General features: G+C 35.7%; 1 protein-coding gene across 1 annotated transcript; it reads left to right on the top strand.

Annotated features, from left to right (window-relative positions):
* Positions 1 to 8,709: 8,709 nt before the first annotated feature.
* LOC145036078 (zinc finger BED domain-containing protein RICESLEEPER 2-like) lies at positions 8,710 to 16,611 on the top strand. Its single transcript, XM_078984559.1, has 8 exons — positions 8,710 to 8,935; positions 14,003 to 14,197; positions 14,288 to 14,690; positions 15,028 to 15,490; positions 15,557 to 15,845; positions 15,924 to 16,325; positions 16,417 to 16,481; positions 16,564 to 16,611. Exons 1-8 carry the CDS (start codon positions 8,710 to 8,712, stop codon positions 16,609 to 16,611), a joined length of 2,091 nt encoding a protein of 696 aa, XP_078840685.1.
* The last annotated feature ends 290 nt before the right edge of the window (positions 16,612 to 16,901 follow it).

The raw sequence follows: 16,901 nt of genomic DNA, 5'->3' as shown, positions 1-16,901 counted from the left end.
TTATAAACTCACCAACTTAATTGTTGACACTTTTTCAAACCACTTGTATTCTCAAGGAATCACTAAAATAGGTAAAAACCAGCTTTTCAAGATGGGACGCTAAGGCGTTAGTCAAATCTTTTATCATCATATTGTAATTGATTTTGAAACATGTAATTCTTACAACAATGTAACCTTTTCAATTATATTTATGATGGTTGTGTTTACTTTGGTCACTATTATGCATTATGTTATGATACAATACATGAAAGTCATCCACCCCTATGTATATATCTATACAGGTTGACATCCCCACGTATGGTTGCTAGTTGCAACTAGGATGACATATCGAAGTGAGTGATATTTATCTTATCAACGCTTCAACGTCCAATGAAGCATCGTAGAGGGTACTCTATTGGTATACACTGATTATATAACTCAGTATAAATATTCATAGTATCTATACAAACCATTGATTTGGTTTCTCTCCCACTTCAAAAACAGTTATAAGTATGGTTTTACTTATGGAAAAAACACCTTTTGGTTTTTAAAGTTTCTTTAAAGGATCTTTATAAACTCTTTTTTAAGCATGATTTTACTTACAAAGAAAATACTTTTTGGTCATTTAAAAAGTTTCACTATTGATCTAGCAGAAAACCTGTAGTTCTCACCAACATTTTGCTGACCCTCAAAGTTACATGTCTTCTCTGAAAATCACTAAACAAGCATTTCAAAAGATGAAATAGTCATGGGCCTAGTTTTTCTAGTTTTTGTTATATTTGCGTAGCCGTTTAAGGCAATCTATGTGCTTTATTATTATCTATAAGAACTTTGTACTCAAACTTCAAGATGAAATACAACTACTGTTTTGTTATTGTTGTACTTGTGCTATGTATCGAATTGCCTTTAATCCATGAACTAAGTCGCACAGCCTGACATGTTCCGCCGCCTCGGTCAGGGGTCTGCTAATATAGAATACATGTATATAAAGATTTGTTAGGTTGCAAAGTCATGCTTGGATGAGGCTATACCCACTTATGTGTGCAATGAGTTGCCTTTCCTTTATAAGGAAGTGGGTAGCACTCATTTTATGTAAGCAACCATTTGGAGTGTTAAACTAGAAAGAGAAATTGTGTACAAACCCATTTGTATAATCTTTCTAGATCTAACATGAGCTTACATAGATTTATTTACTCCTTGTGTTCTTGATTTTACATGTTGATGTTGGAATAGTGTCTAAGGCTGCAACTATATTAGGCAAGTACTTGACCCGGTTGTTCATGGTCCTTTTGGGTTGCCTTCACCAAAGCAACTTGACTGGAGAAATAAATAGAGAAAGAGGTTATTATGATTTATTAATATGTTATAAGAATAATATATTGAAGGAGAAATCATATTTGTTTAATTAATATTGGTCAATAATTAATTAGAAATTAATTTTGTGATCAGGTGTAATTAATTAAACTAGAGGGGCTGAATTGTAATTATGTGATAGTTGCAAAATAGGGCAATGGTTATCCTTGTTTAAGGATGGACGAATTCAAGGATAAGGATATCCTTAAAATCGTCCAAGGTCCAAGAGATAAGGGTTTTTCAAGGCTTATCTTGTGGTTGCTTGGTGGGCAAGTAACTGGATAAGGATAAGGACTGAAACCCTAATCTAAACCCTATATAAAAACCCCTAGGCCTTAGGAATTCGTGTACATGCTTCTAAGAAGTCCCAAGGATGATTTCCACCTCCTCCCTTCTCTCTCTATAGCCTCTCCAATTGCTTGTGGTGTTTGTGAGCCATTAGAGGCACTACACTTGTGGTGCTTGCTTTCAAGACTTAGGGTTTGAAGATTTAAGTTGTTATTGCAATATAACAACAAGAGGTATGTAATCTAACCTTGTATATTAATTTCGAAAGTAGCATTGTTCTTTAGGGTTTTATTCTTTTGTTCATAATGTTGTGTATCTAATAGCAAAACATAGATCCAAATTAGGGTTGCATGCACACATACGATTGTTTGTATAAAACCCATCAGTGGTATTAGAGCCTTTGGTTAACTTGTTTTCAATTAGTATTATTCAATTGTATGAACTTGACAAATTAGGGTTTATAGCCAATAAACCCTAGGAGGCTATAGATTTCGAAATTAGGGTTTCCTAACCCTAATTTGCGAAAATCTTGAAAGGGTTTTTGAATCCTTTCCTTTTAATCCAAGATTTCGAAATCTAGGGTTTGCAAACCCTTAGATTTCGAGATTTGCCTCCTTCCCCAAGATAAGATCCTAAATTTTAGGGATTTGGATAATCTCATATCTTGTAATTATCTTTTAATGGCTAAATATCGTAATTAAAGATTTTGAATTATCTCATCCCATTATATTCGATGTTTAGAGGGATAAAAGGGATTAGGATAAGTTAATTGTTTAAATGGTAATTATCCTCATGATTTAGATAATCCATTATGATTTAATAATTTAAATTAATAGTTTAATTTGTGATAATTATTAAATCAAGAGTTTTAATATTTAAAATTTTAACTTAAATGGTATTAAATTTCGAAAATTTTAAATTGGAGATCAAAAACCTAGTATTTTTGAAATGTTTAAAATACACCCTATACTATTATATTATTACAAGTTTAATATATATATATATATATATATATATATATATATATATATATATATGTATAATTAATATGCTAGTCTTACCGTTAGTAGGCCTCATTCACGAAGCCGGTCTATAAGGTGGGTATAAGGTTGTTGCCTATAAAATGGCGCTTAATGGGTGTACACTCACACCCACCGCTTGCTTGATCGGTGGAGGGTCGTTAGCTGAACGGGTAGGATATGGCAACCTCATCCTCTCATTAAAAGTATAATATGAAATACAAAGTAACTACATGTTTTTCAAAATTTTCCCAATCCTAGTTACTTTAGGAAAAGTGAATTGATGCAATCCCATGAAATTACACTTTGCACCTTGCTAAGAAGTTAGTGGAGTATGTGTGGTTTACCGACACACTAATTGGTTCTAAGCGAAGGTGGAAAAGGGTGATTCATTGTTTATCATAGTTTGATGGAGTGTGTGTGGTTTACCGGCACATCGAATAGGTGATTGTTACAATGAAGGCACCAGGTGAATTTGCATGGTAATTCACACTCACTTTGTGATCCTCGGTATCCCAGTCACAAATGAGAGGGGCATATCGAGATTTAAACATGCCATTGAAAGGTTTCAATGAATCTCATCCAAACCTAGGAATTCTCAATGCATTTAGAACTTAAAGTTATGTTTTCATGATGGAGAATTAGTGAATCGTCATTCACTTACCTTCAAATTGTTTGCATGTTGGATTACGGCATCCCTTTTCTAATGTGTAAATATTGTTGTTGGATCCTAACCCAAATTCTTCTTATTGGGTGATAATTAGGGATTCATATTCTAATCTATCTTTGTCCTTGTAGATGTCAAACGCAAACAACGCTGCTGTTAGCTCGTTCACATTGATGAGCCTTTGCCAAAAGGTGGCTTTCGATGGAACGAACTTTAGCGAATGGATAAGATACATTCGCACGATCGCTCGCTACGAGGACAAGGAGTATGTCCTCGATGAGAAGCTCGAGAAGATCAATCCTGAAATCGCTACTCCAGCTGAAATCACCTCTTTTGAAACTCATGAGCGTGATGCAACGAAGGTTCATTGCATCATGAGAGCCACTATGAACTCCGAATTCCAAAAGTCCTACGAGGACATGTATCCGTACGAAATGCACCAAGACTTGTTGGAGAGATACCACCAAAACACGAGGCAAGAGCATTACGAGATTTTCACTAACATGATTTCCACCTAAATGGTTCATGGAGAATCTCTTACCGTGCACCTGCAAAAGATGCAAAGGTATGTCGATCGACTTCGCAAGTTAAATGTTGACTTTGGGGAAGACTTGGCGATCGACATGGTGCTTCACTCTTTGTCGCCATGTTACAATCAATTTAGGATGACCTACCACATGAATAAGGAAGAGGTCACCCTAAGCAAGCTCCAAGGTCTCCGTAGGGTTGCTGATAGCAATCTCAAGGACAAGTCTGTTGCACCTACTCCCAATCCACCCGTTGCTCCTGTTTTGGCCATTGGGCAAGGAAGAGGCAAGAAGAGGAAGGCTCCGTCTAAGAGCCACCGCAAGGGAAAGTCCCGAGATGTTCCTCTTCTAGTGGGAAAAAAGTTGATCCCGCTAAGCCTACTTCTAACCCAAAGGAGGCAGAGTGCCACCATTGCCACAAAATAGGCCATTGGAAGAGAATCTGCCCAGAGTACCTGCAAGCTATCAAGGAAGGAAAGATCAAGCCGTCTTTCATAGGTATATATACAATTAAATCTAGTGATTCATCTCATGCTATTTCTTGGGTCCTCGATACCGGGTGTGGTTACCACATTTGTTCTGAATTGTAGGGACTAAGAAGAAATAGGGATGTGGAGCATGGAAGAATAAATCTAATCATGGGGAACAGAAGATCGTCGCCTGTGACCAAGATTGGAGTGTATTCTTTAGTGCTTAGGAATGGTTTATCTTTAGATTTGAACAATTGTTGCTATTCGCCAGAAATGGCTAGAAACATCATTTCATGGTTTGTTTAGACAAGGTTTTAGATTTTCTTTTAATAATGAGAATGGTTCTATTTTGGCTTATCTAAATGGTGTCTTTTATTTTGAAGCAATACCGTGTAATGGAATTTATGAAACTGTTATGATTGTTGATAACTTAGGAAATGATGTTTTATGCATAGATTCTTCCAATAGTATGGATAAGGCATCCTTGTGGCATTGTCGTCTTGGACATGTCAACAAGAAACGCATAGCCCAACTCCAAAAGGATGGAGTGTTGGAGTCATTCGATCTTAGGGAAGATGACACATGCGAGTCTTGTTTACTTGGAAAGATGACTAAGTCACCCTTCGCTGGTACGTGCGAAAGGGGTGAGGGTCTATTGGACCTCATACATACCGATGTGTGTGGACCGTTTAGATCTACCACCAAGGATGGAAACCTCTTCTACGTGACTTTTACCGATGACTATAGTACATATGGGTATATCTATTTAATCAAGCAAAAGTCAGAAACATTTGAAAAGTTCAAAGAGTTCAAGAATGAAGTAGAGAATCAATTGGGCAGGAAAATCAAGATGCTTCGATCCGATCGAGGAGGAGAGTACCTAAGTCTTGAATTCCACGATTATCTCAAGGAGTGTGGAATAGTTTCACAATTGACGCCACCTAGGACACAGTAGCTAAATGGTGTGGCAGAAAGGCGTAATCAAACCTTGTTGGACATGGTTTGCTCTATGATGAGTCGTGCTTCACTATCTATCGCTTTTTGGGGGTATGCCTTAGAGACTACCACCCATATCCTTAACCGAGTCCCTACTAAGAAGGTTGGCAAAACACCTCACGAGATGTGGACAGGGAAAGCTCCCTCGTTAGCACATATCAAGGTTTGGGGTTGCAAGGCTTTTGTAAGACGAGATAGTCACGACAAGCTCGAACCTCGCAGTGAGCGATGTATTTTCATTGGCTACCCGCAGAAATCCTTTGGATATCTCTTCTATAGACCGAAGGACAATGTTGTCTTTGTTGCGATGAGAGGAGTTTTCCGAGAGCGAGAACTCATAGGCCAAGGAGACAGTGGGAGGCAAATCGATCTTGAAGAGATTCAAGAGTCGATAGATGAAGGAACCTCTACCGCTGGCGCTCAACCCAAGGAGGAAACTCCGGTTGAACCGATTGACGTATCATTACCTCTTAGACATTCCAAAAGAGTTAGAGTTCAACCCCATTTGTATGGTTTTCATATTACTACCGAAGGGGACACGTATATTAGTTATAGTACACTAATAAACCTTGATGAACCTAATAGCTATAAGGAAGCCATGGCAGGCCCGGAGTCTGCAAAATGGAAAGAGGCAATGGATAGCGAGATCCAATCCATGTATGATAACCAAGTTTGGAATTTGGTTGATAATGTGCTCGGACGTAAGACCATTGGGTGCAAATGGATCTTCAAGAAGAAGACCGATGTGGATGGAAAAGTACACACGTATAAGGCACGATTGGTTGCGAAGGGCTTTACTCAAACTCCCAGAATTGACTATGATGAGACCTTCTCACCAGTTGCAAAGAGAAAGTCTATTAGAGTGATGCTAGCTATTGCCGCATTTCATGATTATGAGATTTGGCAAATGGATGTCAATACCGCTTTCCTCAACGGGAAGTTGGCTGACGATGTTTACATGGCTCAGCCAGAGGGGTTTGTGGATCCGAAGCATCCGAATAAAGTGTGTAAGCTTGAGAAGTCCATTTATGGACTTAAGCAAGCGTCTCGCAGATGGAATCTTTGCTTCGATGAGAAAGTCAAAGAGTTTGGATTTGTATGAAGCAAAGATGAATCGTGTATATATGTCAAAGCCAGTGGGAGTATAGTAAGCTTCCTCGTTCTATATGTCGATGACATATTACTCATAGGAAACGACGTACCGACTCTGCAGGAAGTTAAGTCCTGGCTGGGGAAGTGCTTCGCTATGAAGGACCTCGAAGAGGCTTCCTATATTTTGGGAATAAGGATAGTAAGAGAAAGAAGTAAGAGACTAATAGGACTTAGTCAGAACACTTACTTAGAGAAGGTACTAAAACATTTTAGTATGGAAAACTCAAAGAAGGGAGAATTACCGATACAAAGTAATGCCAAGTTGAGTAAGAATCAAAGTCCGAGTACCAAAGCTGAGATAGCTGAAATGAGCCGAGTTCTATACGCTTCCGCAGTTGGCTCAATCATGTACGCTTTGACTTGTACTTGCCCTGATGTAGCCTTTGCTTTGAGCATGGTTAGTAGATATCAAGGGAACCCTGGCAGAGCCCATTGGATTGCGGTGAAGAATATCCTTAAGTACCTTCGGAGGACGAAGGAATGGTTTTTAGTCCTCGGAGGGAGTGATGACTTGAAGGTGCGAGGGTATAGTGACGCCATCTTTCATACCGACAGGGACAACTACCGTTCGCAGTCGGGCTGGGTCTTTACCCTAAATGGAGGAGCAGTAACTTGGAAGAGTTCCAAGCAGGAAACTGTAGCTGATTCAACATGCGGATCAGAGTACATTGCAGCGAGCGAAAAGTCGAAGGAGGCAATATGGTTGAAGAACTTCATCGGTGACCTTGGAGTTGTACCTGCCATAAAGGAGCCCATAGAGATTTTCTGTGATAATGAAGGAGCAGTTGCCTTGACCAAGGAACCGAGGGATCATGGCAGATCTCGACATATTGACAGAAAATATCACTTCATCAGACATCGTGTAGAAGAAGGACAACTCGTAGTAAAGAGGATATCATCAGAAGATAACCCAGCAGATCCGCTTACGAAGGGACTGAGTAGGGTTAAGCACTTGCAGCATGCTAGGAGTATTGGGCTGAAGGATGATATTAGCATAGATTAGATAGCAGTAGAAACATGTAATAGATAAATGTAATTAACATTTGACGATTGAATAAAGGAGTTTTATTTATGAGTAATGTTACTGACTTATGTTAATTGTTTAACTATTGTTTCACTTTGCATGTTTTGACTTCTAGAATAATTGAGTTTATTAAGAATAATCGAATTATTCAAATTGTCCACAATCGTTCATATGTCGGAAGTAGATATGAATGAAGATTGTCATGAATTGGTGTGTAGATTGTCTAAATGGTATTAGACATAGCAAAAAATTGTTGCAACGTTCATGAGTGCTTATGAACTGGTTTTGAGCATTGGAACAAACCCGTGCTTGTTGGAACTGGTTTTGAGTATTAGACATAGCAAAAAATTGTTGCAACGTCCAAGAGATAAGGGTTTTTCAAGGCTTATCTTGTGGTTGCTTGGTGGGCAAGTAACTGGATAAGGATAAGGACTGAAACCCTAATCTAAACCCTATATAAAGACCCCTAGGCCTTGAGAATTCATGTACATGCTTCTAAGAAGTCCCAAGGACGATTTCACCTCCTCCCTTCTCTCTCTATAGCCTCTCCACTTGCTTGTGGTGTTTGTGAGCCATTAGAGGCACTACACTTGTGGTGCTTGCTTTTAAGACTTAGGGTTTGAAGATTTAAGTTGTTATTGCAATATAACAACTAGAGGTATGTAATCTAACCTTGTATATTAATTTCGAAAATAGCATTGTTCTTTAGGGTTTTATTCTTGTGTTCATAATGTTGTGTATCTAATAGCAAAACATAGATCCAAATTAGGGTTGCATGCACACATAGGATTGTTTGTATAAAACCCATCAGTTGATTCACTAGATGTTTCATATTCCGCACATGCTATCTTATTAAACACCACATCAATTGGTATTAGAGCCGGTTCTTGATTGGATCAAGAATTGATCCTTGATGGCTATCTTGATTTGGTGATTCTTCATGTTCTTATTGATCTTCGTGATTAGAGAGTGTTATGAGTTCTAGAAGTCGAATTTTTCCTTGATTTGATCCATAATTTGACTTTCTCTCTCTAGAATACTTGTTAATGTCTCTTTCTCTCTCTAGAAAACCCATTCAAAATCACTTTCTCTCTCTAGAAATATTCAAGTTTTTGTGATCATGGTGAATTTGCCTTAAAATTCTTGGATTGTGATCGTTGCAGATATCAAATACAAAGTTAATAAAGATCAATATTATGGGTTGGTGTTAAACAAGTTGATATATTGGGAAACTATGGTTTCTTATGGAGGTTTGAAGGATGATCATGGAGGCTTGAAATTTCAACCACTTTGTGAGATTAAATGGTTGGCTGCTATTACATGGTCCATGTCAACTCATAGTACTGATAATAATGGAGAAGAAAAATATTTTTTCGATAAGAAATATGTTTCTCTTATTGAAGATCCAAAAGATCTTCGTGCTCTTAAGTTTGTTGAAGTTCTTGAAAATGGAGTTCAATGTGATGTTCTTGATGCTCAAGAAAAAGGAGTTCAAGTTGATTCTCATGATGAAAAAGTTTTTTGTTCAATTGTAGTTCAAACCGATGATATTTTGTGTTCTTGTGATTCGTTTGAAGGAATGATTCCTTATCGAAAGCCGGTGGTTCAAGAAATTCACAAATATCAAACTCCAAAAGATTTGATTTAAACACACAAAGATGATGTTGTGGAAAGTGGGTTTGTTCATGAAATCAAGTCTTCAAGATGCAAAAAGATGAGAAAGAAAAAGAAGAAGAAGATTAATCGGAAAAACAAACGGGTTTACTCACAAAAATCGTCAAATGTTGTGAAGTCAAAATCTGTGAAGCAAATTTGGGTTCCAAAGCAACAATCTTCAAATGTTGCGTTGAATTTGAAGTCAAAACCCAATAGTGTTGGTGGTTCTTTTGAAGATGTTCTTGTAACATTGAAGAACACGAAGAACACGAAGAACGAGTTGTACATCTCGCATAATGGGTGGTACAATGTTCAAATCGGAGATTTTCTCATTCCAACAAAAGAACCAAGATCTTCCAAATTTGATTCGTTCATTGAAAATGGATCTCGATTCGTCAAAAAGGTATCTCAAATTCTCAAATGGATTCCAAAATGTCCATGATTTTGATTCGTGTGTTGCGTTTATGATTTTCGATCGTTTTGTCTCAGATTGGATCGAATTTGTTTCAAGCCCAATTAAAGATCCAATTTATTTTCTTTCATAGATCAATCCAGATTGGATCGAAGTTGTTACTGTTCATGATCTATATTGAATTTTAATATCCATTGAAAAAGCGCAAATCCAAATCTTAATATTACTGTTTGTTGAGCCCACTTCTACAAATTCAATACTATTCATCTAAACATTTACATGAGCCCATATGTTTTCAAGTACTGTTCATTGAATTCAAGATTCACTTCGCTTATTTGTATATTCGATTTCTTTGGTCAAAAAGTTCATCTTATTTTTTTAAGACGTGCTTCGTCAGGTGCTTCATCATGAGTTGAAATCGAAAATTCCTTGCTTAGAGTCAAATTCATACTCGAATGTTTCTATTGATTGTTTGCATATACGAACGAATTGAGAGAGATTGTTAGGTCAAATTGAGTGAAAAAGTCAAAATTCGATTTTGTTCATTCGCATTCTAGTATCATTGTTTGGAAGTCAAGTTAAGGATTGTAGACTAATTTGGAATAAAACTGATGTTGAAATTGATTTCAATGGTTTTGTATTTGAATTGACTTTTATGTACAAATCAATTTGTGGTGAAGTATCGAAGTCTACAAAATTGATAATTGGTGTTGATACCCGAAAATAAGAAAGTCAAAATTGATGACTTTGAAAGTTTAATTGATTCAAAGTGATAAGTTTTAGTTGTTAATACGATATGTTGAAGTGATTCAATGAACGAAGTTGAAAATGAAGGACAATTTTGGAATTGAACAGAAAATTGATTGAGATCCAGAATCGATTTTGATTATGTTGATTGATTATTTCTTGGGTTCGTTAAACCAACTGGGAACTCGATCTCTGGAGTTAATGTGTCGAAGTCGATTGTTGATGTTGATGGTTGACGAACAGGTTTTTTGGATTGTTGGAACAGAACAGATTTTATTTTGGGTTGTGATGTCGAACAAAGTATTGAACATATTTAGCTAACTGGTTTGAGAATCGACGGTCAAAGATATGATTCGAAGCTTAACTGGTATGTGTATATGAAGAATTGATGAACCGCTATTGCTTTGATTTTGTTCTTAATTAAGGTTTGAATGTTATAGCGAAAAAAGGAGTTAGAATCGATTTGTGCTTGACAGAAAATGGACTTTGATTTTTGATTTCAAAGGAAGTTAGGAGTTGATTTCGAATCCTTACAGAGAATTTCGAATGGAGTTTTGAGAGTAGATTAGGTGTTGGGTTTGATTTGGGGATGTATGAAACTTGGGTTGTGAATGAAGAATTGACATGGGTTTGATGTGAACAGTCATATATATATATATATATATATATATATATATATATATATATATATATATATATATATATATATATATATATATTAAATCAGCGAAGGGTAATGATCATGCTTATTGAACGTAGGGTGTTTTGGGAAAGAATAAGAAATTTCTTACTAATGGTTACTATTCACTGGATGGGCTTCGTACGTTTCGTATGAATTGAGAACAAAGGGCGGAATTTTCGAAAATGGTCCCTAAGGTTTCAAATGTTTGGCAGTTTGCACCCAAATTCGAAACAAAACTGTTTTTGCTGGAAATTGAAGCATGTTCATTTTTGGTCCATGCAGTTTGTGTGAATTTACATTTTCTACCCAATTTTGCAAATGGGGGAGAATTTCGCATATTTGGTTGTTTTTGGTGCAATGGGTCCCTGAAAGTTTCAGAAAGTGACAATTTCTACCCGAATTTTGGGAAATCTTGCAACTTTCACCAAAAAAGTCAAAAAAATTCACAAATTGGAAATTTTTTGTGGCTTTTTCGTGATTGTTTTTCCGTGCAAGATTTTTGGTGATTCATTTTTGGTACACATCAAAGGGGAGTATAGTATTGTATATTCCTCGAGCGCTTCTTACCCTTAATGGGTTTTATAATCATTTTTTGATTATAAAAGGGGGAGAATGATGGGTATTCGAAGCTTCTCGGGTTTGTCGCATATTCATTTGTAGATTTGAAGTGTTGGAGATAGTGTCTAAGTCCATAACTACATTTAGTATGTACTTGACCGAACCCGACATGGTGCATTTGGGTTGCACTTCACCCAAACAATTTAAGGGTAACGTTTTGAAAATAGTATAAGTTATGATTTATTAATATATTATAAGTTCTAATATATTAATAAAAAATCATATTATTTAATTAGTGTTGATCTATAATTAATTTAGAATTAATTTAGAGATCAAAAGTATGACTAATTAAATATGGGCTCTTGTATTTATATAGTGTGAGCTAATGCTTATTTGGAATGGGCTAGGCTTGCATGGAAAGTCCATGGATACTCTATGGAGCTTTAACCCATGGATCTCATGGAAATGAAAAGACATGGGTATTAGGGTTTACATAGATGTAACCCTAATCCACCACACTATATAAAGGAGGCTTTGGTTCTTGAAATTGCACTAGTTGATGTGTGTAAACTAAGAGGGCCGATTTCAAGATGGTTGTGACTATTCTCTCAAGTTTCCAAGTTTGTGGTGATTTGTGACTTCCATTTGAGGCATCCACATTATTGGTGCTAGGCTCTCAAACTCCAAGCAATCAACAACTACTACAAGGTAAGTAATTCTACTAGCTTTATTTGATTCAAGTACCCCATGCCATGCTAGTTAGGATAAGAACCTTGGAAAAATAATTATTTGCATGTATCTTAGTCAAACATAGATCCAAGGTTTCTAGGGTTGCATGTACACCATAGGAGTGTTAGAATGCTCAAAACCCAACAGTGGTATCAGATCCTAGGCTTGTTTACTTGATACTTGATGCAAATAGCTTGAAAATCGAATTTTTTGTTCACTGCATGTATGAACTCGTCGAGTCCATGGGGGGACTCGACGAGTCCATGAAGAAATGTATGCTACTCGTTGAGTCTGTACATGCAGTCGACAAGTAGAGGCTGCAGTGTCCAGATTTTCGAATTTTGTTGTTGGAAATGGACTAGAAACATTACACTAAACTGTTTTGGTGTTATAAAACCTATTTTAGATGGTGTAATGTTTATGCTAATCTATTTACAATGGTTATTATCAAAAATTACAAGTCTTATATAAGTTATTTATGATTCTTGAAATTATTGATAATCATGTTCTTGAACTTATGAGATTAAATGATCATAGGAATTATTTGTAACCTCCTTGGTAGTTTAATTCTTGATCATTATGTGTTTTAATGGAGTTCATAACTTGTCCTCAAGTTATGGAAAACCAAAGGTCACACTTTAATTAAAAACCATTATAAGAACACATGAGTTATAAAAATGAAGAATCTCCATTTTAATTAGGGATGGCAAAAGAACCCGAACTCGACGGGAAAACCAGATTCCTGAAGATTTCGGGGCGAGTCGGGTCGCGCTTATCAGGAAACGGGATGGGTATCGGGTATTTATTTCGGGTTCGGGGTAGGGAGTGGAGTATGCATGCCCTGACCCGACCCAACCCGAAAATATATATATATATATATATATATATATATATATATATATATATATGTATATATATATGTATATATATATATATATATATATATATGTATATATATATGTATGTATGTATGTATGTATATATATAATTACATTTAAGCCCCTTAGAACCCTAAAATCACGTTACCAACGACTCGCTTCTATTCGCTTCCAGTTCCACCCGACAAGTCCAAAGAAAGTCGATTGCACATTCGCACTTCGCAGACTCGAATCATGTGTCGCCTCCACGGAGAGTCGATCGCAATCTCGATTCTCGAATCGTTTCCTCGCCGCTCATTGGTTTCACTCGCATCCTGTAATCGTTGCGTCGTTTGGAGATACGGAATAACAGAAATCGCATAATCGAAGTTAAAGGCTCGAAGCACATCTGTTCAACACAATCTAAATCCAGGTAAGAATAATGCTTAATTAAACTCTATCACTCTAATGATTTCGAACTCTGATGAATTTGAATATGATTGATGACAAAGAAATTGGAGTCCAACATTGCATTTATACAGAGCCTTGTTTGGTTCAAATTTCATACGGGATTCACTCTTGTTGCTATAAGGATTTGTGGAATTAGGGTTTTACAAAACACACAGTTATGGATAGTTTCATAATTATGATGATTTCAAATATGATTTAAATTGATTTTGAGCTGATTTGAACTGTACTGATGAATCTTATTGCAAATATTCAAATGCATATATTAGATTATTAGTTGACTTATTTTTTTTCAAATGAACATATAGGCACTTAAATAGAACTGTTTAAGAATCTGATTTGGGTTGATTTCTGTTTTGTAATCTGGTTAGATAGATTTTTTGAGTCTTGCTATGACATTGGTTTTTATTTTTTTCAGTAAATATGAATTCAAAAATTCAAAATCATGCTCCAACAAGTGAAAATCATGTTGCAATAGCAAGTAGTCAAGATGTGGGAGGTTCGGGTTCTAATCAACAAAATATTGATTCTGTGGATCAAGATGGGACAAATATTATTGATACATTTTTTGATGAAGATGGAGATGAAGTGGTTGGTTCGAAAAGGACAACACGTTCACCGGCATGGTTTTATTTTATAAAATTTAAATTGAACGGCGAAGTCAAAGCAAGATGTAAATATTGCTCTAAATTATTGGGTGTAGATAGCAAGAATGGCACAAAACATTTACTTCCACATTATAAACGTTGTATACATAAACCTTCTACAGATATTCGCCAATCTATCTTGGTGCAAGAAAAAAAGAAAATAGATGGTACTACAACACATGTTTCAAATTATACATTTAATGCTGATACTTCAAGGAAGGATTTGGCTAAAATGATTATTGTACATGAGTATCCGCTTTCAATTGTAGAGCATCATGGATTTAGGAAGTTTGTGGGAGGTCTTCAACCTTTGTTTAAGGTTCCTTGTCAAAACACCATCAAGGGTGATATCAAAAGTATTTATAATTATGAGAGGGATAAAACTATAAGTTTGTTAGCAAAGAACAAAAGCAAAATTGAGTTACTACCGATATGTGGACATCTAATCATAAAAAAAGGGTTTGTGGCAATCACAACACATTTTATAGATATAAATTGGAACTTGCAAAGCAGAATTATGAGATATATTATACTTATTTAACTACAATTTATACATACTTATTATTTATATGTTAATATTAACACACACGCACACACACACATACACACACACACACACACACACACATATATATATATATATATATATATATATATATATATATATTAACACTCTCTGATTCTCTCAATCATTTGTGGTGCAATTAAACAGGTTTATTTACGTGCCTTGTCTGCATACATCTGATGTTCTTGCCGACATACTTTATGTAATTTTGTGTGATTGGAATCTTGATAGGAAAGTGCAAACTCTTATTGTGGATAATTGCACCACAAATGATGCAATTATCATGATATTATTAGAGAAACTTCCTCTAAAATCACTAATGATGAATGGTGATTTGTTTCATATGTGTTGTTGTGCACATATTCTTAATATTATTGTCCAAGATGGCTTATCTCTCATTAAATCTGAGATTGAGAGAATCAGAGAGAGTGTTGCATTTTGGTCCGCATCACAAAAGAGGGAGCAAAATTTTGAGACAACAGCAGAACAGCTGGGAATACCATACTCAAAGAAGTTGATACTTGACTGCAAGATGCGGTGGAACTCTACATTCTTGATGTTGAGTGTTGCTATAAGCTACAAAGAGGTTTTCGATCGGGTAAAGACAAGAGACCCAAAGTATACATGTTTTCCTACAGACCAGGATTGGGAGTTGGCTAGTGAGATTTGTGAAAGATTACAGCTTTTTTATGAGGTGACTGTTATGTTCTCTGGTTCAAAGTATCCTATAGCTAATGTTTTTTTTCCTTTGTTATGTTAGATTGGGTATTCTTTGCGTGAGTGGATAAAATCTCCTATTGAGGAGATTAGGGAGATGGTTGAACAAATGGTTTCTAAGTTCAATAAGCATTGGTCTGTAATTCATGGGATAATGGGAATGGCAGCGGTTTTAGATCCACGATACAAGTTAAAGTTTGTGGAGCTACTTTTGTCTGTGCTTTATGGAGATGAAAAGGCAACGATTGAATTTCAAAATTTGGAGGGGTTTGTCAAAACTTTGTTTCAAGAATACGAGTCAAGTAATGCATCTAGAAAAAGGAAGAGTCAAGGTATTGTATTTTTCTTATTGTTTATATAATAAATAGAGCATTATCTTAAATTATTAACATTTGTATACTAAACATTAGATGTTTATGATGGTTCAGTTCCCTGTTCATCTTCAGTTGGTTCTAGTATGTCTTCCGGTCATCATGTTGGATTCAAAAAGCTCTTATCAGATATTGCTTCTATTACAAGAGATGATGATGACTCAAGAGGTATGAGTGAGTTGGATAACTACTTGAAAGAGAAATTGTTGTCTAAAGACATGGAACTTGGTTTGTTGGCGTGGTGGAAAACAAATGGGATTAAATACCCGACACTACAAAGGATAGCTAAAGATATATTAGCTATTCCCGTTTCCACTATTGCCTCAGAATCAGCTTTCAACACTAGTGGAAGATTACTAAGTCCTTATCGTAGTCGACTTCATCCAAAGACATTGGAGGCTTTAATGTGTGCTCAAAGTTGGTTGTTGAATGAAATTCGAGGTAGTATACTATTAATTATATGAATTTATGAATCTTTTTTGCATATTAATAATATTTTTGTTAAATTTCTTTTATATTTTCTTATGTACAGCAACTTGTTCTGAAGAGACCGAGGCATATTGTCATTCTGTTGAATTTGATTACGATGTGGAAGAGGTAAAACGATACTTCTAAGAATATTAATTTTATATAGTTTCCTTGATTTGATTTGATTTTGAGTTTCTTTAATATTTTGTAGGAGAACACTAAAGAAAGCAGGACAACAAGTTTGGATGATTTTGTTTGATTTTGAGTTTGTTTTAATGTTAAGTGGTAATGTATTATTGTGATGAATTAGTTTTTCATATTTTGTACTTTGGTATTTTGGTTGGTTGGTTGTTGTTACAATACTAGACTATTAGTAATTTCTATTTGGTTAAATGATTTAAGAACTTATTTGGTATTTTAAGCCTATGCAACTGTCTTAATTTATCATTTAGTATTTGTAGTTTCTCCTTCTTTTTCTGCAAAATTTCGGGTTTTGGGTCAGCTTTTCGGGTCGTTATCGGGTTTCGGGTCGGGTTCGGGGGAAGTTTC

The sequence above is a fragment of the Lactuca saligna genome, chromosome 3 (genome assembly GCF_052625555.1).
Source record: "Lactuca saligna cultivar CGN05327 chromosome 3, ASM5262555v1, whole genome shotgun sequence".
NCBI classification, from domain to species: Eukaryota; Viridiplantae; Streptophyta; class Magnoliopsida; order Asterales; family Asteraceae; genus Lactuca; species Lactuca saligna.
This window is presented reverse-complemented; position numbering and strand designations above follow the sequence as displayed.